General features: G+C 42.0%; 1 protein-coding gene across 1 annotated transcript in view; it reads right to left on the bottom strand.

The window, feature by feature from the left end:
* EPHA5 (EPH receptor A5) overlaps window positions 1-27,305 on the bottom strand; it is a gene marked incomplete at its 3' end in the record, with an annotated part of 190,333 nt that overhangs the window by 40,898 nt on the left and 122,130 nt on the right. Inside the window, exons 5-6 of the mRNA XM_083378998.1 lie at window positions 24,251-24,375; window positions 21,618-21,777 (exon numbers count right to left, since the gene is read on the bottom strand). Of these exons, the coding sequence (XP_083235124.1) occupies window positions 21,618-21,777; window positions 24,251-24,375 (285 nt within the window). The remainder of the gene's footprint in view (window positions 1-21,617; window positions 21,778-24,250; window positions 24,376-27,305) is intronic.

Genomic DNA, 27,305 nt, shown 5'->3' with positions numbered 1-27,305 from the left:
AGGAGCAGTCTTTCAGACAAGTGTCTTTTTATACTTGCCATACAGGACAGCCGATGGAAACGCATGGCACCTTGCCATCAAAAATGCTTTCCAGTGGTTTACTGACTCCAACTGACTAAGATAACAGGCAGATTAACAACATATCTAAAAGAGACTGGAGCCAGAAACAGCAGAGCTAAACCTAAGTCTGCTTGCCTCTCAATGTCCTCTACCCTTTGTCACAAAATTTGTTTAGCTTAGTTATAGTCCAATTTGAGTATTGAGACTAAAGAGAACCATAGTTTGGCAAGATTGGACTTGACTGCCTTGATCCACGAAGCATAGAATTTATCTTGGAGGATTAATGGAGCAAGGCCTTGCGAAAAGCAATTAAGCCTTAGTCAGATATTTAAGGAAGCTATACAGATTTTTGCTTCAACTTTTATCAATCCTGTCTCCAGGCACAGAAGTGCATTTGAGATACAATGCAGCATTTGGAGAATTGTTCTAATAAATTTGGATTGAACTCTTTCTAATGGTGTGAAACATGAAGCTGAGGGGTCTGAGCAGGGTCCCGTAGAGAAGCTGTGCTAGTGACTTGGCCAGAAAGAGCTTAATTGTGGCTGGAACATAATATACTCCCTTTGTGCAAAAAAATTTAAGGATGAAGTTCACTAATCGTTGGCCAGAGGCAGCTGCATATTCTCCATGTGGTTTTTGTGAGCCAGTGGCGTGGATGACCACCCCTAGTACATACAGGTGGTTACCTGCTCTATTTTATGGCTGTTTAAATACCCTGAGTACAATTTTGGCCTTTTTGCAAAACCTATGTTTTCTCATAATTTATGTCCAGTTTATTGTAATTGCAATACTGGACAAGGGCTTGCAAGGCTCTTTTAAGGCCAACTGGAGTTATGGAGAGGATCACAGCATCGTCTGCATGAAGCAGCAGGGCAATGTTTTGGTCACCTAGTTAAAAAGTAACGATGTAAAAGCTGAAAGATTGATACATAGATTTTTTAAAATAAGCATTCTAATAAACCTTGAGGGGATTCCTAATTTTAACTCTTCTTCATTTATAGGATTTCTCTTTTCTTTAGGGGATCCGATGTCAACACGACAAACAAATTTGGCTGAAGTCATTTTCCTTTTGTTTTCAGTTGCCACAGAATTGGGAGGGGGGATGAGTATTTTTTAGATTAGTCAAAACAATAAATTGTTCTGTGGCAACCAAGGTCAATGCTGGACAGGATTATGAGGAGATTGAGCTCCACCACATGCTTATTGGACCCGTGCCCTTCCTGGCTGGTTTATGCAGCTTGGGAGGGGACATGAGGCTGGTTCCAGGCGGTCATATCTGCTTCTTTGACTGAGGGTAACTTCCCCGCCGCCTTGAAGGAGGCGGTGGTGAGACCTCTCCTCAAGAAGCCTGGACCCAGCTACGTTAAATAACTTTCGTCCGGTCTCCAACCTTCGCTTTCTTGCAAAGGTTGTTGAGACTGTGGTGGAGCATCAGCTCCGTCTGGTCCTGGATGAAGCGGATTATCTAGACCCGTGCCAATCGGTTTTCAGGCCCGGCTACAGCACGGAGACGGCATTGGTCGCTCTGGTGAATGATCTCTGGAGGGCCCGGGACAGGGGATATTCCTCTGTCCTAGTCTTATTAGACCTCTCGGCGGCTTTCGATACCATCGACCATGGTATCCTGCTGCGGCGCCTCAGGGGATTGGGAGTGGGAGGCACAGTTCTTCGGTGGTTCTCCTCCTATCTCCTGGGACACTCGCAGTCGGTGTTGGCAGGGGGACAAAGGTCGACCCCAAGGTCTCTCGTTTGTGGAGTTCCTCAGGGGTCGGTCCTCTCGCCTCTCCTGTTCAACATCTACATGAAGCCGCTGGGTGAGATCATTCGTGGTTTTGGAGTGGGTTACCATCAGTATGCTGATGACACCCAGCTTTTCATCTCGACCCCAAACCACATCAGTGATGCCCTCGACGTGATGTCCCGTTGCCTGGAAGCGGTCCGGGAATGGATGGGGAGGAACAGGCTTCAACTCAACCCGGACAAGACTGAATGGCTGTACATACCGGCATGTCAGGATATTCAGAGTATTCCATCCCTTAATATTGGGGGCAAGTTATTGCCCCCCGTAGATAGGGCTCGCAACCTGGGTGTCCTCCTAGACTCACAGCTCTCCTTAGAAGATCACATAGGAGCTGTGACTAGGGGGGCTTTCACTCAGGTTCGCCTGGTGCGCCAGCTACGACCCTATCTGGACCTGGATGCCTTGCGTACAGTCACCCATGCACTTGTGACCTCTCATCTTGACTACTGCAACGCTCTTTACATGGGGCTGCCCTTGAGAACCACTCGGAAGCTTCAGCTGGTACAGAGTGCAGCTGCACGAACGCTTTTGGGGGCTTCCCGATACTCCCATATTACACCTCTGCTCCGTGAGCTGCACTGGCTTCCAGTTGCCTTCCGAGTGAAATTCAAGGTGCTAGTGATGACATACAAAGCCCTACATGGCATGGGTCCGGATTACCTACGGGAGCACCTACTGCCAGCGTCAACACCCCTCCGTCCTGTGCAAGCCGGCCTGGCCTGATAGATTTGGGGTTTTATTTGTTTTATTGTTGCTTTATTGTATACTTACTTTGCTCTGTACACCGCCCTGAGTCCTCCGGGAGAAGGGCGGTATGTAAAACAAACAAACAAACAAACAAACAAATAAATAAATGCTGATGGCATTTTGGTGGACTGAAGCTTCCTTTAGAAGGCCTGTTCAAGTAGTTAATTGGGGAATGTGATTTATGACATATTACTTGGGTGGGAAGATCAACTTTGTAACCTTTGGGAGGGAACTTCAGTCTTGGTTTCACTTTTGATCATGTGGATACTATATAGCCAAATAAATATGTTCTTTAAGGAAACTTTTTTGCCTTGGAGTTCTCTTACTGGTCTCATCTATCGGAACCACGACACTGCCTTTGAAAACCACCTAGTATTGAATCAAACTGTCTGTTCTGTAGTTTCATGGATTGTAATCTTTGCAACCTTTTTAATCATTATTCTAAGTATTCATCATAAGAAAAGGTGCCTTGTCAGGCTTTTAGCTATGAGCCTGGAGGCAGCCTTTTCAACAGCAGCCCTGTTATTTGGTCATCAAGGTCTAAATGGAACACATTGTTAGCACTTAGGGATGCAGTGAAGATGCTGCTTTTCTGGTGAGATTTGAGAAATAAGATTTATTTTATTATACCAGTTAATTGTTTGACTTGTTTTAAAGTTTCATTTTTAAAAAATGTCTAAGGATAGTGACACCACTAAAGAACAAAGGACCATTTTTTCTTTCTCTCTGTTAGGAAAGATTCCAAGATCTCAGAATCTAAGCTTTCTTATACTTCCTATGAAAATCAGAAGAAAATTATGCTACCATTGTTGGCTGGGCTATCATCAGATTTTGGCAGCATTATTTTGGGAAACATAAAAATGATTTGGGGATAACATGGGAGCACCAAAGATTGGTGAATAATAAAGATTTATATCTACATTTTTCAATAGTTTTTTTTCATATTTCATACTTCCCAAGATAAGGCTATCTTCAAAGTCTTAAGTGTGGTTCCAAAGTGCCATAAAATTGCAGCTCTTAAATTACCTGAAAAGAGTACCAAATTAATTAGCTGTCATTTTACCAAGAGATTAAATGTTGTTTTTATTTTAAGGAGCTTACAAATCATCTACTGAATCATGGTTTATATTAATTAACTCTGCTAATTTCTTAATGTTTTATTATATACAGTACATTCAGTTGCACAACCAGTATTGTAATGTTATAAATTGGTGGCATAGATTGATGTCCACTTATCTAAGAAATGTTCATTATATCATGGGTGGAATATATTTGGGAGATAAAAAGACAAGCAAATGCAGCAGTTTGTCCCTCCCAAGTCACAGGAATCCATTGCATTTACTTGATCCAAAGTATTTCCTCAAATAATTTTTTAAATATTTTAAATAAAGCAAAATTTTGAGAAGACAAATCAACTATGTATATTAATAATTCAGGAGAAAGGAGTCAACATTGAAATACATTTTGTCCAAATGAGAAACTTTCTATAAAATTAGAAACAAAGTTGTTGATAAATTTTTCCACGATTTATATGGTAATCCCTTATTAATATGGCCACATTTGCACCAGCTGCACTGAAATTCAAATACTCTGAAATATAATTACTGACTATAATTAGAAACTTTCTACTGCACCTAAAATTAATAACAGATATTTATTTGGCAACAAAATAAGGTTTTGTTCCTAAATATAAGATTATTAATGATTAATATAATTTATGATGTATTAAATTGATAATGTTATTGCATTAATGTTTGCAACAGTTCTTTTCTATTTATTAGTATGCTTATTCACTATGGTATATCTATCATTCCTTCAAAATCTAAAGCATTTTTAAAATTAGCATTTAATGAAATTTGAAAAGCTGACAGCTATTTTCCCCAGTTAGTTTGGCTGTTGAGAACTTAAAATAAAAAGTAACCATGTCGGAAACTTGACAGATAAATTTAAATGCAGATTATGAACAATAGATTTCTATTCAATAGAGAATTGAAGAGAACTTATTCCAGTATAAATTCTTATTAAAACACAATAAATATCATTTGAACAAACAAAAATAGGTGTGTACTATATATATATATCTATGCTTTCAATCATAACGTTAAAAGACTTTTCATAATTAAATTGCTTCCAAAGCACAAGCATCCATGGGTTGGGTGTGGGGATACAACGTCAGACATGTTCCATTATTTGGCATATTTGTGACTAGCTGTGAATCAGAAGTACTTCACACAAAACTACACCAATTCAAAAACAGCTCTAGATTTTAGGATTCAAAGTGCACAATCAACTAAGTTTGGCAGCTGAACTCTTATTTACAAGTCAGCTATAGCCCAATGGGCAAAGCAAGCTTCTTTTCCTTTTGCAATGAAGCTCTGCAGAGATTGTGGCTATCCCACTGGGGAAAACTCTGTGTCAATCATTCTGTCTGTTCCCTTGATCCCTTCAGGAGGAAGAAAGTAAGTATGCAAAGTGCAAGACTGCTTCAGGGTCTTATTTGTTTTCTTACCCTTTTGTGTAGTGTGGGAGGGATTTTGTTTCTACTTATTGAGTAGAAATGGAAGTATTCAAATGCTGACATCTCAAATTGGATCTAGGCCAACTCAGCACAGCCAGCTCAGTGTGGCCATCTTGCCACCACCTCTGCCAACTCACCACTGCAAGCCAACATGGCCAGTTTGCTGTGAGGACATCTTGCTGCAGGCAGTCGGAGCTGGGAGGGTGGGTGGATGAGCAGAATGCAGAGGTAGGGAGCTCCTAACTGGAGGGAGAGCCAGAATCAGAATCAGAATAAAGCTGGAAGGGACCTTGGAGGTCAGCCCCCTGCTCAAGGAGGAAACCGTATATCATTTCAGACAAGTAGCGGTCTAGTCTCTTCCTAAAATCCTCCAGTGATGGAGCACCCACGATTTCTGGAGGCAAGCTATTCCACCGGTTAATTGTCCTCACTGTCAGGAAGTTTCTCCTTAATTCCAGGTTGCTTCTCTCCTTGATTAGTTTCCATCCATTGTTTCTTGTCTTGCCCTCTGGTGCTCTGGAAAATAAACTGACCCCTCTTCCTTGTGGCAGCTTCTCAAATACTGGAATACTGCTATCATGCCCTCTGCTTGATAGTATTGTGTTGGAATGGGTTTTTATGATTGTATTTTTCAGTGTTCTCCATGCTTCTTGAGTTGCTTTCCCTTTAGGATTTTTACCCATGAAATTTTGCTTAGACTCTCTCTGAGTTTGTTAAAATCAGCTCTTTTAAAGTTAGGACACTGGTTGGATTATATTCTATTGGTTATGTTTGCATTATATTGAATTCCAGTTTGCTGTGGTCACTCTTGTCCAAGGTTGCAGCAGCTTGAACTTTCTCTCACATTTCTTCTCTATTAATAAGAATTAAGTCCAGTATAGTTTTTCTTCTAGTTCCCTCCTCTACCTTTTGGATGTCAAAGCTGTCAACTAGGTTGGTTAGGAATCTGTTCGATCTCCCATTTGCTGCAGAGTTTGTCTCCCAGTTGATATCAGGGTAGTTAAAATCTCCCATTACTACTGTGATATATTTCCTACATACATTTGTTAGTTGTTTAGCAAAAAGTTCATCTATTTCTTCTGCTTGGTTGGGTGGCCTGTAGTATATGCCTATAGCAATGTCATTCTTTTTTCCTTTTATATTGACCATGTGGATTCTAGGAATTTTTATGTCAATGCTACTAAAATCAGATGTTTTTGCTTTGACAACATATGGAGATGCAACCATTTTCCTTATGTTTTATTCTTAGAATTAGATGATACTGGGGGGGAGGAGGAATGTGCATGGGAGTTTAGTTAGAAATAACAATATTGTAACCAGTGTGACAATCAAGGTTTTTGAAATAAGAAATGGTAAGAATTGGCGGGCTGGAGAACTGGAGGGAGAGCCTGCATTTCCAACTAATTGGAGAATGTGATTTATGAGTGTAAATTAGAGGAGGGAATTGTGGTTTGATACTATGTGCTCATGGGAGAATTCAGATTTTGGCTGCTGTCAAAATAAGGGCCCAGGCAGTCACCAGGACAGCCAATCCCCGGACTGGTGTGCATATCGATCACCCAGCCTGGGCCCCCTGCAGCAATGGGGAATATGGCAGCCCCCACAGGTGGGAGGTCAGCAGTCTCTGCCAAGGCAATAGCAGTTGGGGTGTTCATAGCCCCTGTGTTTGCAGCAGCTAATAGAGGCCTTGCAATAACTTGGGGTGATGCAGATGCCAGGAGACCAGCAACTGGTGGGAGGCCAGCCGCAGCAAGGGGGTTGGTTGCTGCCCCCGAACGTATAGTAACCGCTGAGGGGCCTGCAAACGATGGGGATCCAGCAACCCCTCCGAGGCTGCAGGGGGGCCTACAGCAATTGAGGATGCCACAGCTCCCTCCAGACCAACAGTAGGGGGGATGGCAACAGCCCCCACCCAGGCAGCAACCATTGGGGGGGGTCTACAACAACTGAGGATGCCACAGCTTCCTGCTGACCAGCAGCAGGGGGGATGGCAACAACCCCCACCCATTCAGCAACCATTGGAGGGCCTAGAGCAACTGAGGGTGTCACAGCTCCCTGCTGACCAGCAGCAGGGGAGACAGCAGCAGCCCCCACCCAAACAGCAACCACTGGGAGACCTATGGCAACTCGGGATGCCACAGCTGCCAGTACTGCAACAACAGCAGGGGGGATGGCAACAGCCCCCGAATGGGCAATCACTGGGAATGCGGCAGCTGCCAATGTGGGGCCAGCAGCAACCGGGGGTGCAACAGCCACAGTGGGGGGCACAGCAGCCATTGATTGCTCCACCTTTCAGAGCAACTTTCGATGGGGACCCAGAAAAGCTGATTTTTTTCCTCAACCAAGTGCGCTCTCATTTGAACCGCTGTGCCTATCTCTACCTGGACTCAGCCACTATGGTCGATGTGATTGCGTCCAACTTAGAGGGAGAGGCATCCAAATGGCTGAATAATTTATATAATGAGCAAGCCCCTGAATTGGAGGACCCCTATCTCTTCCTCCTAGGACTGAGAGCAAGGTTTGAGGGCCCCTCCACTGCCTTCAAAGCAGAAGTACAAATCTATAAGATAAAGCAAGCTGGCAGTCCTGCTCTGGGGTATGTATGAGAGTTTCACAAGATAACCGGTCAGATAGAGAGGTGGCCTGAGCAGTCCCTAGTCCTTCACTTCAAAGAAGGATTAGGTGACCACCTCTCTTAGGCCTGTATCTATCAAGCAGTACCTCATAAGTTGCAAGAATGGTACCAGACAGCATTAAGACTAGACGTTCAGCTCACCCGCTATAAGAAGCCTCCCACACCTGAAGCTGAGTCAAGGCCAGAGCAACCCAAACAGCAATCCCCCCCACTGAAAACGTCTAACTGTTGCAGTTGCTGAAAGTCTCAAGCCAACAGCAGGTCCGCCAATCAAGTGCTTCCAATGTGGACAGCAGCGAAATCTAGCAGTGAATTGCCCAGTCCCCAACCCACAACAGCAGAGTAGACCGGGACTAGCAGTGAGAAAGAAACCTGCCCAGCAGCCAACGAGAGAAATCCAACTGGATCACACAGAAGCCTGTTGCCCAGATCACATCCCCTACACAGAAGAATGCCGGGACTCAGGCTGGACCCACCCCTGCTCTACCCACTTTTGACAACGACGACAAAGGAGCGGATGACACGTTCCCACCTTTCTCACTTCCTGCCAAACTCATAATCCCTAAATCGGGAGCACAGGTAGGTTTAAAAGTGTTAGTTGGTTCTGGATCCTCCTGGTGCGTTATTAGCTTGCCATTTGCCATGAAAATGGGCATATGAGCAAAACGGCTCTCCAAGCCTGTGAGGTTTGAGCAAGCCTTTTGGGAGGGACTTTAGTCACGCAATTAACTGAGCCCCTAAGCTTAGAAATAGGTGAGCACTGGGAGTTCATCTGCTTTCTGGTGGCTCCAAAAATGACTGAGGCTGTGATCCTAGGATTAGCCTGACTGGACAAATGGAAGCCATTTATCTGATGAGAGAAGGGAATGAGAACTGTGAGACTACTTGTAGGACTCAAGCCCCCCACTGATTCAACGCACATGACAGAAAACTTTAGCCCAACCAATGAGCGAGCGCACATGGCAGCCTCACTGCAAGCAGGCAAGCCGCTCATCCCCCACAAGTACCAGGACCTGGCAGAGGCATTTAGCGAGAGTGTGATGCCCTGCCCCCCCACCCAATGATTGTTCCACCGAACTGCTGCTGGGAGCCAAACTCCCATAACTGAAAACGTACGTTATGTCCCCCCTTGAAATGGAAGAAATGTAGTGATACGTGGATAAAAACCTAGAGGGGATTCATTGAACGGGCCAAGTTTGCTGTGGAAGCCCGTGTTTTGTTTAAAGAAAAAAAAAGGTGGGTCTCTTCGTCTCTGCATTGATTATAAATCTCTGAGTGTGGAAAATAAATACCCCCTCTCCCTCCTGAAGGACTTACTAACCCACCTGGCTAAGGGGAGTGTCTTCATTAAATTAGACCTGAGAGAAGCATATTACCAGGTGAGGATAAAGGAGGGAGAGGAGTAGAAGACTGCCTTCAACTGCCCCATGGGAAGTTCAAAGTCATGCCATTTGGGCTACAGGGGCCCCCAACCGTATTCATGTAGTTGATTAATGAGGTCCTACATGATCATTTATACTCAAAACAGGTAAAGGAGTAGGGAAGCCGCAACCAGGCCAACCACTAACATGGACTATGAGCTGTCAAACCGTTTTTCAGAATTTAAAAAGACTATTTGCTGTTGAACTGGTCCTAAAGCACCCCTGCCCAGAGGAGCCCTTTGTAATTCAAGCTGACGCCAGTGAGGTGGCCATCAGAGCTCTATTACTGCAAAAGAACCAAAGTGGGACCTTGCAACCCTGTACCTAGAAAAAATTTAGTGAGAGCAAGAGTTGGTGGGCAATATGGGAAAAAGAGGTTTTGCAATCCATTGGGCTTTATTAAATTGGAGGCACTATCTAGAAGGGAGCAAGGTGCCTTTTGAAGTATGGACAGATCACAAAAATCTAGAAGCACTGAAAACTCCCCTCAAACTGTCCCCGAAACAAGTGTGGTGGGAACAATACTTTAACCGTTTTAACTTCACTCTAAAGTACATACTGGGAGGGAAAAACTTCCTAGCTGATGCTCTATCCAGACTGCCCCAGTACAAAAGCCAGTGCAAAGAGGTTAATGAGGCAATTATCTCCAATCCACAAATTGCTGCTCAACTCACACCTCGCAGGGCCCCTAATCCTGATGACCCTGGGGCAAAGAAAATAAAACAAGAGCTCCTTACCAATCAATGATTCAAGGACAATCAAACCTCCCTAACATGCAGGGATGGTTTGGCTTACAAGGGAGGGAAATTGTACTTGCCAAAAACTCTCCATCTTAACGCTCTCAGACACAGCCATGACATAAAGCAGGCTGGACACTTTGGGTATTTAAAAAGCCTACACCTTACCCGGCGGCAGTTGTGGTGGCCGGGGTTAAAACAGGATGTGGAAAATTGTGTCAGTTGTACTGTATGTGCCACCATGAAAAGAATTCCAGGGAAATCCCCCGGGTTACTGCAGCTGGTGGCAGACCCTTCTCAACCATGGGAAGAAATTGCTATGGATTTTATAGTAGACCTACCTGAAAATAGAGGTAGGATCCCTGTGATAGACCTGTTTTTAAAGCAGGCTCACTTCATCACCTGCAAAGGACTCCCATATGCCCAACGAGTGACTAAACTGTTCTTGAAACATATCTACTGGCTGCATGGCGCCCCTAAACAAATAGTTTCAGACAGGGGGGTACAGTTTACAGCTAGGTTTTGGAGGAGCTTTCCTAAATTAATTGGATCATCTCAAGGTCTATCATCTGCTTTTCATCCATCTACTAATGGGGCTGTGGAATCCGCTAACAAGATGGTGAAGCAAAATCTCAGATACTGTTTCCTATCAACAAACAAACTGCATCGGCCTCCTCCCTTTTGCAGAGGTGGCTTACAATAAGTTTGTTCACAGCAGCATCGGCTTCATGCCTTTCAGAGTAGTCACAGGAAAAGAGTTCGGCCCAATACCTGAATACCCTCAAGCGCCCTTCACTTCTCAGACACTTGATCAATGGTTGAGGGGGTGGGAAGAAGGTTGGAGAGCCATGATGTTGTTTTAAAAAAGACTTCTGAGACCTATAAAAAGCAGGCAGATAAAAAGAAGGCTCCTCAAAGAATATTCCATGTTGGGAAAAGGTTTATCTGTCGACTAAATATTTACACCTCAAATTACCCAGTAAGAAATTAGGACTGAAATTCTTGGGGCCTTTCTCTATCATAAAGATCATTAAGCTGGTCACAGTAGAATTAAAACTCCCTAGGCTTTTAGGGAGGGTTCACCTTCTCTTCCATTGCAGCTTGTTGAAACCTTTTCGGGGTTCCACTTTAAGACCTCCCCCTAAGAAGGCACCTGGCCCCCTCATGGTAGCGGGTCAGACTCACTATGAAGTAAAGCGTATTCTTGACTCTAGAATTTTTAAAAGGAAATTGCAGTACCTAGTACAATGGAAGGGGTAGTTGCCACTTGGGTGAAATCTAGCGATGTGAAAGACAACAAACTCATCAAAAGATTCTATAGGAAATACCCTAACAAACCTGGAATATGCTTTTGTTTACATTACAGATCTGTTCTTTTTGTAGGGGGGGCAGATGTCAATGCTGCTAAAATCAGATGTTTTTGCTTTGACAACACATGGAGATGCAACCATTTTCCTTCTTACGTTTTACTCTTAGAATTAGAGTTAGAAGATACTGGGGGGGGGAGGAGGAGGAATGTGCATGGGAGTTTAGTTAGACATAACAATATTGTAACCATTGTAAGAATCAAGGTTTTTGAAATAAGAGATGATAAGAATTGGCAGGTTGGAGAACTGGAGGGAGAGCCTGCATTTCAAACTAATTGGAGAATGTGATTTATGAATGTAAATTAGAGGAGGGAGTTGTGCTTGGATACTATGTGCTTAGGGGAGGGGAATTCAGATTTTGGCTTTGGCTATGTAAGTGCCGATGCTATGCTTCTCAAATAAAGATTCTTTAAGATAAACAATGGCTCAAAGTTCTTTGAAGTTTCATCCATTGGAACCATGACATTTTGGGTATTTGTGTATTTCTGTAGAGATGTAGTGATCTTTTAATTATAATGCAATGTTGGGTCTGTTTCTTTTGAATAGTTTCTATCCTTCCATCAATACATTCCAGTCATGAGTTTCATCCCACTAGGTTTCAGTAATGGCAACTTTTTCATATTTGCCTTCATGTACTAATACTGCAAGTTCACCCTGCTAGTTCCCTAGCTGTGAGCATTAGTATATAGGCATTTATTGGTCTTGGATATGTTTCTTGTATCTCCTACTTTATAACTGGGATTTCCATCCTTTCCATCGCCCTTTACTTCATTATGTTTTTTTCCCTCTTTACTCCCTTCCTCGTTATGTGATTGGTTATCTAGTAGTTTTTGCTTGGTTATCCAGATGGATGAGTGGTTGTGTAGACTGCAGAGCAGTGGTGGCTGGGGGCTTCTCATTTTCACATATTCCCCCCATTTGGTGGTGGTGGTATTCAAGCCATTTGGGATGGCAGCAGTGGAGTGAAAATGAGAAGCTCCTGGCCATTCACAGATTTCACAGCTTCTGATTGAATGTTCTAACTGTCAGGAAATTTCTCCTTAGTTCTAGGTTGCTTCTCTCTTTGGTTAGTTTCCATCCGTTGCTTCCTGTCCTGCCCTCAGGTGCTTTGGAGAATAGCTTGACTCCCTCTTCTTTGTGGCAGTCCCGGAGATACTGGAATATTGCTATCATGTCACCTCGTCCTTTTCTTCACTAACTACTAGACATACCCAATTCCAGAAACCATTCCTTATATGTTTTAGCCTCCAGTCCCCTAATCATCTTTGTTGCTCTTCTCTGTACTTTCTAGAGTCTCAACCAGTGGTGGGATTCAACTGGTTTGCACCAGTTCAGCAGAACTGGTAGCTAATTTTTTGTTGCCCAGGCCCAGAACAGACTTCTGGAAGTGGCATCCCCACAGAGAACCCCAACAATGTGATGAAAACTGGATGCAGAATTCCAAGTATGACCTTACCAAGGCATTGTAAAGTGATATTAACGCTTCACGTGATCTTGATTCTTTCACTCTGTTAATGCAGGCTAGCATTGTGTTGCCTTTTTTGGCAGCTGCAGCAAATTTCTGGCTCATATTTAAGTGCTTGTCAACTAGGAATCTAAGATCCCTCTCACAGTTACTACTATTGAACAAGGTACCACCTATACTGTACTTGTGCATTTGGTTTTTCTTGCCTAAATGCAGAGCATTACTTTTTTTACCATTGGATTTCATTTTGTTAAATAGTGCCCAATGTTCAAGTCTGTCAAGATCCTCCTGTATCTTAAGCCTATCTTCTGGAGTGTTGGCTATTCCTGCCAGGCTGGTATTGTCTGCAAATTTGATGAGATCCCCATCTATCTCCTCATCCAACTCATTGAAGATGTTGCAGAGCACTGGGCCCAGAACAGAGCCCTGGGGCATGCCGCTACACACTTCCCTCCCTGTAGATGCAGTTTCATTGAGGACCACACGGGGAGTACGGCCGGTCAGCCAGCTATGAATCCATCTGGTGGTGATGCTGTCTAACCCACATTTTTCTATCTTATCAAGTAGTAGGTTGTGATCTACTTCATCAAATGCCTTACTGAAGTCCAAGTAAATTATATCCACAGCATTCCTCTAGTCCACTAATTTTGTCACCTGGTCAAAGAATGCAATAAGATTTGTCTGGCAACGCAGTAAGTTTTGTCTGGCCACTACTGCTCTGCACTCTGCCCACCCACTCATTTGCCCACCAACTTGGCTCTCCCTCTAGTGGGAAGAAGTGCCATTTTCACAGAGTCACCATCACCACTGCCACCATGCTAAGCTCCAAGTGCTTCAGAAAATGTGAAAATGTGACACACCCAGCCTCTGCTGCGTTCCTGCTGCCTGCCCCACCTACCCTGCCCTAAATGGCTGGGGAGGTCTGGAAATGGGACATATATGACTTCTGCCATTTGCCCCACCCACCGATGCCATCCCTGAACAGCCTGAACACTACCGCTGCTCCCAAATGACCCAAACACAACCACCACTGCCAAATGACCTGCGGCAGTGCCGGTGATCACATGTGTATGAAAATGGGACCTGTCTGTCCTTTGCACCTCCCCACCTCCCATCCCACTGCCACTGCCACTGAATGGCCTAATTACTACCACCATCACTGAATGGTTTGAACTCTGAATAGTTTGTAGTTTGGTGCAGCGATAGCAAGATGGCATTGCCAGGGTGTGTGAAAATGGGAAGCCCCCACTGCCACTACTGCTCTGCCCATCTGCTTGCTCACTGGTTGGCTCTGCCTCTGGTAGGAAGCCCCTGGCTGGTGCTCCTGCTCTACACTCTACCCACTTGTTTGCTCTGCCTGGCTCTCCTCTGGCTGCCCGCAAAGAGTTGTCCCCATGGCAAATTGGCTATATTGACTTGTCCTGTGATGACTTGGCAGTGGTGAGCTGGTTGCACCGATCTGGCTATGCCGAGTTCTCCCATTCCACTCAAGTTCTAGTTCCTGAATTCTAAAATATATGCAATTTGTTTTATCACTCTTTTCAGCCACAAGTGCAATCTAATTCCATGGAGAAAGTCCATTATATGGCATGTTTTCATATCTCCACAACTTTTTTAATATAAGAAGTTTGATTGCTTAGCAGTGAGATGGATTTACTATTTGCAAATGCTAATAATAATAATAGCAATTGAATAAATACACAGAACCATCTCCTGATGATTTGGGTGCTCTACTGTTCCATTCAAGCAGTAGTTTAAGTGAACAACTGCATGACTTTTGTAAGCTTCCACAGCATTGTGTAAATGTAATTGAACTGAAGTTCTCAGAAAAGATTCATTTATTCTCCAACTTTAATTCAATTGTTGCATGTATTAAAAAGTAAGGGTCTTTATATGTTGTTGTTTTGTGTTTGTTCTGTATAACTAAAACACATGTGAGTGCAAAATGACATCATGGAATACAACTGACACTAACATTTTTAACTATACTACACATTTCCCCTTTCTCACTGTATAATAGCTACTATTGCTGCAATGCTAAATGCCCATCATTTGTGACATCAGTGCTAGATGCACATCATTATGACATCAAGACACACTGAAATATATACTAAGAATACTTGCAATGAGAGAGCTGAATATACAAAAACACTATTGCTTTTTGCAGTAGCTGTTTTCTTAATATATAGCTTTGCCTCACAAAGATAACAATGAGGCACATTTTTATAAATGACATGATTTCTGTACTTTTTTTCTTGCATATTTATTCATGTGTTTTATGGTGTTTTCCTTCCTTTAAGAATTTTAAACTACTGAAAGAATGTTCTTATCAATAGATTAAAATATAGTAAATAAATGAAATTAAACAGAGTCAAGGATAAATAATATATAATGGTCATCTTCTCTAATAACGTTAGAATGCAATGGAACTAAACTTGGAGATCTTCCTCAACCTTTAAAAAGAAATATCAAAGAAATCTGTAGTCCTATTCTGCTGAAATTTTCCAATAAGCAATAATATGTTAGTTGCAAATAACAATGCTAACCAATAATTCAATAAAGAAACAATAAATCAACTTCTGAAATACTGAGGAAACATATAAGCTTTCTCTTGTCTCCTTTTGAAAACATGTCATTTGTAGACTCATGAAAATAGACTATTTTCATGAGTCTACAAATGACATGTTTTCAAAAGGAGACAAGAGAAAGCTTATATGTTTCCTCAGTATTTCAGAAGTTGATTTATTGTTTCTTTATTGAATTATTGGTTAGCATTGTTATTTGCAACTAATGTATTATTGCTTATTGGAAAATTTCAGCAGAATAGGACTAAGCAGTGCTGCAGTATAGGAAATGATTGCAATTTCCATGCACAGCCTGCAATGGTATGGTATGGTATTTTGGTTACTGCATATTTCATTGTTTAATTCAGAGGTCCCCAACCTTTTGGGCATCAGGGACCAGTTCTGTGGAGAGATGTTTTTCCATGGATCAAAGGATGGGTGGTTTTGTGTGCTGCCTGCATCTCGCGCATGGGGCTTTGCTTGTTTATGCAGAACGGTTGCTGGCATGCCGTGGCCCGGTACTGGTCCATGGATCGGGAGTTGGGGACTCCTGCTTTAATTGCATGCTTCATGAGAAATACATAGCACATTTACCATCTTCTTTATAAAATTGACAACATGACATATTCTAGACATGGTAGCTATTTTCCAGCATAGCAAATTGGACTTTTTTTTACAGCTCTGCCTGATATAATCAGAGATTAAACTTGGAACTTTTTTCATGCAGGCAATTTGATGATGAATTGGGGATTAATAAAATGTGACATCTTCCATTTCTGCTTTACAAAATGGTTGCCTGCCTATTCTGGTGACAGAGCAATCAAGCAATGCAGATAAGTCACAAAAGACAGGAAGGGTCTAACACAGAAGGAAGTAAAAGGAAGATTCACATTCTTGCTTACTTTATAGTGATATGCATATCACAAAAGTACTGTTCTTAATAAATTGCACTGCTACTATTTAATCCCCTCACTCCATTTGGGTTATCAGGAGAATAGATAATAACACTAAAGTAATATGCTTTGAAAAATTGGCATAACTGACAATTGCTGAGCCACATCCTCTGTTTCTCTCAAATTGTATTGGTAGAACAAGATTTATAAATGTTTTTATGTTTAGAAATACAAAAAAACCCCACATTTTTAAAAGAAACTGAATTTGAATTATTATAAACTTAGGGTTTTACCTCCTATTCCTTCTCACATAAAGAACCTACTGCCCAATTACATCTTTTCAAAAAAATCAAGATTGCTTCAAAAAGTACATAGAAATATAGCAGCTATTTTAGATTTCATCATTCCAGAGGAGGTCAATACATACCTGCAGTCATTAAGTTCTTTGAAGCCAGGCCCCTATTCTTATTACTATATGGTCCACAACTTGGACCACTTTTTACATGCAAAGTGTGTGCAATGTTTGTATTCCTACTTATGGAGGACTCAAATTACACTTTTCATAAGTGTAAACTTGAGGAAAAAGTGAAGATTCTAGAGCAGGGGTCTTCAAACGTGGCTCTTTTATGACTTATGGACTTCGACCCCCAGAATTCCTCAGCCAGACACGCTGGCTGAGGACTTCTGGGAGTTGAAGTCCACAAGTCATAAAAGAGCCAGGTTTGAAGACCCCTGTTCTAGAAAATAGCAAGCCCCTAAAATTCCACATACTTCCAGACTTGACAGTGTGAGTTTCAATGGTGAATATGATGAATATGACAAACTACTATTAAATTCAGAAGTCTCTATACGAACAGAACATAGTGATGAAGATGAAAAGGAAGGGCAAGGGTAATGACAGCATGTTATGCTAAGAACAAAAAAAACCCAAGAAGGCAAACCCTGCCCTCTCTGGAACTGAGCAATTGATTTTATATCCTCCCTCAGGAAGCAAGCATGGAGACACCCGAAGAAAAGTCTTTGTTAATTGTATCAGTGATAAGAAGTAACTTAGATTTCCTCAAAAGAAAAAGCGTTCGTGATTAAAAGAACAGAGTCAACCAGACAAATTTTTAAGGAAAGTATATTGCCTTCTAAGTGCAAAAATTTAAGATGTGAAAGAGAGACTCACCAAAATAATCAAACATGGTCAAGATTGTCAAAGGTTTTTCTCATTCTTCATGCCTCATTGGTGACAATTATTAGAAAGACTCAGCTTTCTATTGCTGAGGAAGGTGGAAGAGTAGAAAAATACAACAAAAACAAGATGGACTGTGACAGTGGCAATAAGTGTACCTCTGCAAGATCTGAAAGAACAGGTTAGTAATAGAATATCATGGAGAAGATCTATCTGTATGTTCACAGAGTCAAAAACTCCTTAATAGCACATCTAAGGATTCCTTAGATGAAGTAATAATAAAGACGCTCTCTACAAGATGGGTGGTAAAGAAGATTGATAAATAAATAAATAAAATAATTACCATCACCTAATTGCAAGACAATAATAATTTGTAGTAGGGATCTGTTTTAATGCAATCACTTCTGCATTTATGGAACACTATCGTGCTTACTTACAAAGAGGTCTCTTCTGAAGTTACATCAGCTTGTTGGAATTCTCTCCCCATGAAATCGCTGAAGTGTCTACTTTTATGCACTTTAGGCACCTAATCAAGACCCATCTCTTCATCAAGATCTTCTTCACGTGAATGTTATACAGCAGGGGTCCCCAATCCCTGGTCCACAGACTGGTACTAGTCTGTGACCCATTGGGAACTGGGCTGCACAAGCAGCAGGTGAGAGCACGAAGCTCCATTTGTACAAGTGGTATGTGCGAAACCATCCCTTTCCCCATTGCCATCGTCCCTGCTGGTCCGCAGAACCAGAAAGATTGGGAAACGCTGTTATACAGGACTTTTCTTTTCTTTTTTTTTTGATTCCGCACCTTTTTAAAAATAAATTCATGTTTGCAGAACAGTGATAAAACTCCTTACCTGCCATTATCTTTTACATATTTAAGATTTCTGTCTTGGATGATTTCTACATTCATGTGCTAAGATTAATAATTATATTTCTATGCCCCCACTATGCTCCCTTTGAAATCAGTTCTATGCTTTGGTATATAATATATATATATATTTATTTATTTGATTTGATTTGTATACCGCCCTTCTCCCGAAGGACTCAGGGTGGTGAACAGGGACATAAATATCAAAATGCCCAAATACAGAAATTGAAAACAAATTAAATCCTAGTGCCTAAATGCAGAAGATAAATTACATTAAAATAATAATTAAAACAAAACCCATCAGACCATGCCAGATTGTTCAAACAGATAGGTTTTTAGGACGCGTCGGAAGGAGCGAAGGTCGGGAGCCATCTGGAGCTCAACCGGTAAACGGTTCCACAGGTCAGGCACACCCACAGAGAACGCCCTCCCCCTGGGGGTCACCAGACAGCATTCTCCGAACGGCGGCACCCTGAGGAGGCCCTCTCTGTGGGAGTGCACTGGGCGGAGGGAAGTTGATGCTGGTCGCAGGTGCTCCCTAAGGTACTCCGGACCCATGCCATGTAGGGTTTTGTAGGTCATAACCAGTACCTTGAATCTCACCCGGAAGGCAACCGGAAGCCAATGCAGCTCACGGAGCAGAGGTGTAATATGGGAGTATCGGGAGACCCCCAACACAACTCGCGCGGCTGCATTCTGCACCAGTTGGAGCCTCCGAGTGGTTCTCAAGGGCAGCCCCATGTAGAGAGCATTGCAGTAGTCTAATCGAGAGGTCACGAGCGCATGAGTGACTGTACGTAAGGCATCACGGTCTAGATAGGGCCGTAACTGGCGCACCAGGCGTAACTGGGTGAAGGCTCCCCTAGTCACAGTTAATTTATGATCTTATAAAGAGATCTGTGAATCTAGGAGAACTCCCAAGTTGCGAGCTCTATCTACGGGAGGTAATAACTCACCTCCCATAGTGAGAGATGGAATGATCTGAGTTTCCTGAGATGCTGGCACGTACAGCCACTCTGTCTTGTCAAGGTTGAGCCGAAGCCTGTTCCTCCCCATCCAGACCCGGACCGCCTCCAGGCAATGGGACATCACGTTGAGGGCATCACTGGGGTGGTTTGGGGTTGAAATGAAAAGCTGGGTATCATCAGCATACTGATGATACCCAACTCCAAAGCCGCGAATGATCTCACCCAGAGGTTTCATATAGATGTTGAACAGGAGAGGCGAGAGGACCGACCCCTGAGGAACTCCACAAACGAGAGGCCTCGAGGTCAATCTCTGTCCCCCTGCCAACACTGACTGCGAACGTCCCAGGAGGTAGGAGGAGAACCACTGAAGAACCGTGCCTCCCACTCCCAATCCTCTGCAGCAAGATACCATAGTCGATGGTATCAAAAGCCACTGAGAGATCTAGTAGGACTAGGACAGAGGAACAACCTCTGTCCCGAGCCCTCCAGAAATCATTCACCAGGGTGACCAATGCCGTCTCCGTGCTGTGCCCGGGCCTGAATCCCGATTGGTATGGGTCTAGATAGTCAGTTTCCTCCAGGACCGAAGGGAGCTGACACTCTCAACAACCTTAGCAAGAAAGCGAAGGTTGGAGACCGGACGAAAGTTGTTTAACACAGCTGGGTCCAAGGTAGGTTTCTTGAGGAGAGGTATCACCACCGCTTCTTTCAAGACGGAGGGGAAACAACCTTCACTCAAGGAAGCAGATATCACCGCCTGGAGCCAGCTTCATGTTCCCTCCCGAGCCAAATAAACCAGCCATGAAGGGCATGGATCTAATAAACAAGTGGTGAAGCTCAGCTTCCCCATAATTCTGTCCACTTCCTTTGGAGTCACAGGGTCGAACTCCTCCCAGATAACATCGACAAGACCACCCATGTCCTGATCGTCAGACTCTGCCCAGTCGGAGTCCAAACCGGTCCGAATCCGAGCGATTTTGTCCGACAGATGTTGGCAAAACTCCTCGGCACGACCCTGTAAGGGATCCTCCTTCACCTCCTGATTAAGTAGGGAGCGAGTTACCCTAAACAGGGCAGCCGGGCGGTTATCTGCAGACGCAATGAGTGTAGCAAAGTAATTAGACCTCGCCATCCTCATTGCCGCGAGATAAGATCTAGTAAAGGATGTTAGTCGCGATCGGTCGGATTCAGATCGGGTGGATCTCCAACAGCTCTCTAGGCCCCGTCTCCGACGCTTCATCTCCCGGAGCTCCGCGGAAAACCATGGAGCGAACTGGGATCTGCACCGGGTTAGGGGCCGCAAGGGAACAACTCGGTCAAGTGCATCTGTGGCAGCCTTTTCCCAGGCTTCCTCTAAGGCATCAACCGAGCTGTGAGCAAAGGAGGCAGGTGGAGACCCCAGCGCTGCCTGGAACTTCTCAGGGTCCATTAAGCGCCTGGGGCGGAACCATCTTGATGGTTCAACAACTCCACAACGGGGGGGGGGGGGGTGGCAAAACAGAAGACCAGCCTCAGGAGATGATGATCAGTCCATGACAGGGGTCTAACAATTGGGGAACCCCCACCAAGATCATCTAACCACCGTCCAGATAGAAAAAACAAATCGAGCGTGTGGCCCCCCACATGAGTCGGGCCCTGAATTACTTGCATCAGGTCCATGGCCGTCATGGAAGCCATGAACTCTCGGGCCAACTCAGATGATCTTCCCAGGGATGGTAGATTGAAATCACCCAAAACCATAAATTTGGGGAACTCAACCACCAGCCCCGAGAGGATATCGAGAAGCTCAGGCAGGGCTGCTGCTGTGTGACTAGGCGGAAGGTACACCAGCAGCAAGCCCAACTGTGCCCTAGGGCCACATCTCAGGAGGAGGGACTCACACCCGGCTATTTGGACGACGGTGGACTCCTGAGGACAAAGAGTCTCCCTCATAACTATTGCCACTCCCCCGCCCCTACCCTGAGCCCGAGGTCGGTGAAGCACCCAGAAACCTGGTGGGCAGAGAAATAAGATTGCCTGTTGGGACTTGCCAGGTGTGCACTCATATTTAACCATGAAAAATATGGAAAAGCTCAAGTTGCTTTTTGTCCTCAATTGTTTACACATAGAGTACTCAGATCCTACTCATGGCTTTCTTCAATTTTGGAATCAACCTATTAATATAATGATGATAAACTGATGTTTTTTGATAATCATCAAGTTTTATAAACTGTAGTTTTGAAAAAATTAAACTACTTAACTCATGTTACTGATAAGTCTGAAGAAAACTAAGCTAGGAGACCTAAAGTGGGAAGACTATGGTAAGGCTGAAATGATCCTGCAAAAATACTGATCAGCTGATGATTTTCTCATAATCACGAATAAAGACCTGGGTAGTCAGTAATGAAAATGACTTACACACTGGGCCGGTTTTAAACTCAAATCTTCGACTGAAGCCACCATAACCTGCTGAGGTGCGAGCTCGAATCTGGAAAATGTACGCTGAAGCCGGTTTCAAGCCATCTGCTGTAATTCTTGCCTGCTTGGATTTGACGATGGTACAAGTGGTCTCCTGATCCTTTTTGTGGTGCAACAACATACATGAACACACACACACATATATATAGAATAATAAATTTCATAAATAGCAAGTACAACCATTGGGTCCAATTCTTGGTGTACCATAAAATGCTAAAAAAATTGTCTATAATGATTTGATCCATCACTTAGGAATTGGGTTTAAATCCTTCCCTTTCTTAACTATTAAAGTTGATATAGATTTATACCTGGATCAAACTTTAAACTAATAATAATAACATTTTACTGGACTTTACAATCTAGCTTCATGTTCTACCAACAGTTACCCTAATTTAGCATTAATTTTGTGGCAGATGCGATGCAGTTTAATAGTAAGAAAAGAGAAACCTGTGTGGAAAAAGGAACTTGCCCAGCTCTGTAAATAAGGGTACACAAAACTGCTGCATAGCTGATATACCAGGAGGAACACACCAAACTCAGTTTTATATTTATTGTTAAAGTTTTTATTAAATGAATGTATGTGCCTTTTGGTATTTAGAGCATAGGTAAACGGTAAAGGTAAAGGTTCCCCTGCACATGGGTGCTAGTCATTTCCGACTCTAGGGGCCAGTGTTCATCTCCGTTTCAAAGCCAAAGAGCCAGCGCTTGTCCAAGGACGTCTCTGTGGTCATGTGGCCAGCATGACTAGACACCAAAGGCTCACAGAATGCTGTTACCTTCCCACCGTAGTGGTCCCTATTTTTCTACTTGCATTTTTACATGCTTTTGAACTGCTAGGTTGGCAGAAGCTGGGACGAGTAACAGGCGCTCACTCTGTTACGCAGCACTTGGGATTCGACCCACCAAACTGCCGACCTTCTGATCGACAAGCTCAGCGTCCTAACCCACTGAGCCACCGCGTCCCAATTTAGAGCATAGGAACTATTAATGTCTTTTAATGAGAAGTATTACTGTAAAATTACTTTTAATGCAGATATAACATGAAAATTCTAAAAGGTATCTGGTGAAACTATTTTTATCTGCAATTTTATATTATTTATTATAAGAATTTTAATGAGCTTTGAATTTAATTTCTTTTAAATGAAGGCCTATCACAAAATTTGTCATTAACTTTTAATACATTAATACATTTTGAGTTTGATAAAAAGTAATAACTTAAAGGATACTAAATATAATACTAAGCATAATAAAGTTTAATAATGTAGCTCAGAGATCCCCAACATTTTGAGTACCAGGGACCAGTTCCGTGGAAAGAGGTTTTTCCACAGACTGGAGGGTGCGTGGTTCTGTTGAAAAAATATTTTGAGGCCATGTTCCCATTAGGGACACCTTGATTTCACATTATCTAGTCACCATTAAAATTATAGGAAACCTGCCCTCATCCCTATTACTTTTGCACAAGGAAGGTGACAGGATTCTAGAAGATGCCATGATCTACCTGTCAAGACAAACTGCATGCTTTTGAATCAAATTGGTGAATTTGAATTGGATCTTGATGGTTTGTATACCTCTTTCAAGAAAGGTTTTGAAATATTTTTTTTCCAGTCAGTAGTTATAACTGGCAGAAAAACACTGCATTTTGGTGAACAGTAAAAAATGCCAGATTGTCAATAGTTAATAGGCAGCAATTTATAAAATTGTCTTTACTTGCTCTCTTCTGCTGCCTGTGCTATTAGTGATGCTTTTGTGTATCATGAACCAATCAACAACTAGGTATGCTTAACTTAACAATTTACTTAGGAAACTTGGGAATTACAGCTTAGTCATGTGGGAAACAGTTTGGGAATCTATAAAGCAAAGCCCCCATCATTTTTAATCAAATTGAAATTTGCAGTTCTTAGTTGGGAGAGTAAAAACACTCAGAGATGCATAAAGCAACAAAACCTGGTAGTGTGGATTTTCTCTGTATTCTCCTGGCATTTTGAAACTAAAATATTTAACCAAAATAGTTCCTAGAATAATAAAAATGGAAAATGAGTGTAAATAAGAAACAGAACTATGAAGTCAGCAATTCTTTGCCAACAAAACACTACTGGCATTCTTTACTAAGGCACCTACCATTTCATTATGTTGCACTGTTTTTACAGGTATTTTAACAGTAGTAACTATTTTCTATAACTTCAAAGTACATGACTTTCTGGCAATATTCTCATGCTCACTAATCTCACTAATTAAACTCCAATTCTTTAGTAATTAGAGATTGTCCGCATTGAAGTATGGTGACTTTTGAGTGTGACATTGCAGTATACATTATCTTTATTTTACTGCAATATAATTGGAAATGAAACTGATGGGAAACTAAAATATTTTTTGTTTTGATACAAGTAATGTATTAGTGAAAACATATACCTATGCATGCATAAACATAAATATTAAAAATTCCTAATTGAATACAATATTTGTCAGTAATTTAAAGTAAGAAGTGATGTCAATACTTTTTAATAGAAATTATTCCAAAAGAACAGAAGAGTAAAGAAATCAGTTAGTAGGATCTTGGAAACAGACTATCACACCTTTTCAAAATATTTGATTTCATATTCCAGAATGATGCCATTGGGTCGATCTGGTTCCTGCCAGGAGAATGAAATGCTATTTTTGGCGACTTTCCCTTTTTTCACATTTGTGATTGGAGATGGTGCTGTCATATGAAAGAGGATAAGAAATCAAAAAGAAAATCAAAACAATTGTTTGATCAAATGGGAAATAAAAGCAATTATTTTGCAAAGTTTTAAGAATTTGTAAATTTAGAGCATCTTTCTGTTGTAGGTTGTTTCTCATTTCTGAGCAAAAATTACTGTGAGTTAAGAGCTGGACAGTTCTTGTCATTTGGAGGAGACTTAATATATTCCGTTCTTAAGAGTGTAGCTGATTTTCTAATAAGAGCAGCTTTTGTAGATCCGATCTAAGCCAATTTTCAGTCACTGCCCACTCAATTTAAGATCCAGTAATTTTATTATAAGAGCCTTGGTCAGCATAGCTGACTCAGGAATTCTGGGAGTTGAAGTCCATGAGTCATAAAAGAGCCGAGGTTGCCTACCCATGGCCTAGTCTATAAAAGCAGGGTTTACTTAAAGGTGATTTAGCTCTAACATTTAGGAAGTTACTTTTAACCCCTGTAAATGCACCAGTGGTGGAATTCAGCTGGTTTGCACCAGTTAAGTAGAACCGGTAGCTAATTTGACTTCGGAGAACCAGTCTAGAAAAGGCCAGACTAGCGTGCACTCACGTGCTTCCAATCCCTTTCCTCGCTGCAATCCGGCTTTGCAGCAAGCAAGGCGGTTGGATGCACGTGAATGCACGCTAGTCTGGCGTCTCAAAAAGCCGGGTTTTCCCCCTGCTCCTGACAGTGAAAATCCTCCACCTTACGTGAGACCGGGTTTTTTTCCTCTCTGTTCCCCTTGGCTGTTCGCTGCGAGATTGTTTTACTTAATGCAGCAAAATGGGAAGGATCTCTGCCCTCACGTGGGAGCAGGGGTTTTTTTCTCTGCTCCCTTTGGCTGTTCGCTGCCAGACTGTCTGGCAGCAAAAACCCAAGGAAGGATGAGGGGAAAAAAACCTGTCTCAAGTAAGGGGGAGGATTTTCACTGCCAGGAACAGGGGAAAAAAACCGTTTTTTTTTGAGACACCAGGCTAGCGTGCGTTCACGTGCCTCGGAACTACCTTGCTTGCTGCAAAGCCAAATCGCAGCAAGGATGGGATTGGAGGCACGTGAATGCACGCTAGTCTGGCCATTTTGGAGCCAGTCCAGAAGCGAAGGGAATCGTTCCTACCCCACCCAATCGCTGCGGCCGGGCTTCGTTTCCAAGGACCGGCCTCGGGCTGCTCAAAGGAGGAGGAAGAAGAATGTGGGAGAAGCTACTACCAAACAGGCAAGGCTCGAGAGGTGTTTGGACGTGGAAGGCCTGGCTGCAGGGGCCCTTCAGCGCGGTAAACGGTTGCGGGGCACGTGGACAGCTCTCCCCCCACCTCCGTATGATTTAAATTTAAATAGCAGAATTTCAATTTCATATATCAAACCTTAGTTCAGTATTTTAATAAGCACTGTTTAAGTAACAGGTGCTGTTTCAGACGGCAAATAGCGGTTCAGTGACAGGAACCTGTGACTTCATATAACAAATGCTTACTTAGTTAAGCAATTTTGTCATTTTATGGAGTAAACTGTTATAAGTAGCAGAGATTTCATGAGCTGTTATTCCAGAAACATTGGTTTTAGCCAGAGATATATAATTGCATACACTAAACACTGATTTAGTCAGAGATAACTTCTATACAGGTAGTGCACAACTTACAACCATTCTTTTAGTTGTGATGTGTTGCCGTGTAACTTCCATTGTTGGTACTTTATATGCTCTATGATTATATATTCTTTTGTTCCCTTATATATTTGTCCTTTATTCTTAAAATATCTTATATCTAAATACTGGTACTGATGTAATTTATTCATATTGTTTGAAACATTTTTTCTACTTGAGCAATACCAGCTTATTTTTGTGATTATTTTTGTCTTGTCCCAGCTATTGGCTTATCTTTTACCATTTTTCCTTTTTTAAAAAAATTCTAATTATTGTTGTCTCTTTATTCTATAATTTCCTCTGGTGATTGTAGTAATAATATGTTATAAAACTTTGTATTTACTGCGTGTCCTTGCTTGGTTACTGATGCATACACTTTTCAATAAGTTTTTGTACAATATCTTGCAATCTTCAATAAAGGGTAATGTCCAATTAATAAACATTATATATTAAAATAAAACATTTTTATGTTTTTGCAGTAGCCCTCAAAAGGATGAAAAGGCAACAAGTTTGACAGATTTTTTCAATAAGAAATCAAAATTGGAATCAGTTGTATCAAAATTGGCCTTGGATGGTACAAAACAGTCACAAGCACAACCACACTAACTTGAAGAAAGCAGCACATCAATTATTGAAATAAAAAAATGATGACTCCACAATTGAAAATAGTCTTCCTGAATGCTGGACAGTGCAGCAGTATAGCAATTTTAAACAAAAATATGATGGACTGGTAATTTCTAACAAAAAGTTAGGTTGCGAGTATTGTGCAAAATATGACTTCAAAAAAGAAAAGTGTTCATGTGTCAAAAGAATGGAAAGGTTTTCAGACTGAGGGATCAGGGAAAAATAAAGAGGTACAATAAGCTCTTAAGGAAAAGAAAGAACATTTTTCATCAAAAGCTCATAACATTTGTAAAGAGAACTTAAAACTAAGCAGGATTCAATAAGAAAAGCAATAGATAAGATGAATGAAAAATATTTATGTACTACTTGTAGAGTATTTAATACCGTTTACAGCCTGGCAAAAGAATGTAAACCATTTTCACACATGAAAAACGATGTAGAAGTGCAAACTAAAGGATTAGATATGGAAGTAGGATTACATTCATGTAAAACTGCTGTGAAAGTAGTTGATTTCATTGCAAAGGAAATTTAAAAAAATATTTACTAAAATTATTGGAAATAATCTGAAAATGTTTATTGGTGAAGCCTCAACGATATCTTGCAAACCAGTTATTATACTTTGAGAATTCAGTTACATCACCAACAATTTTTC

The sequence above is a fragment of the Vipera ursinii genome (assembly GCF_947247035.1).
Source record: "Vipera ursinii genome assembly, chromosome: Z".
Lineage (NCBI taxonomy): Eukaryota > Metazoa > Chordata > Lepidosauria > Squamata > Viperidae > Vipera > Vipera ursinii.
This window is presented reverse-complemented; position numbering and strand designations above follow the sequence as displayed.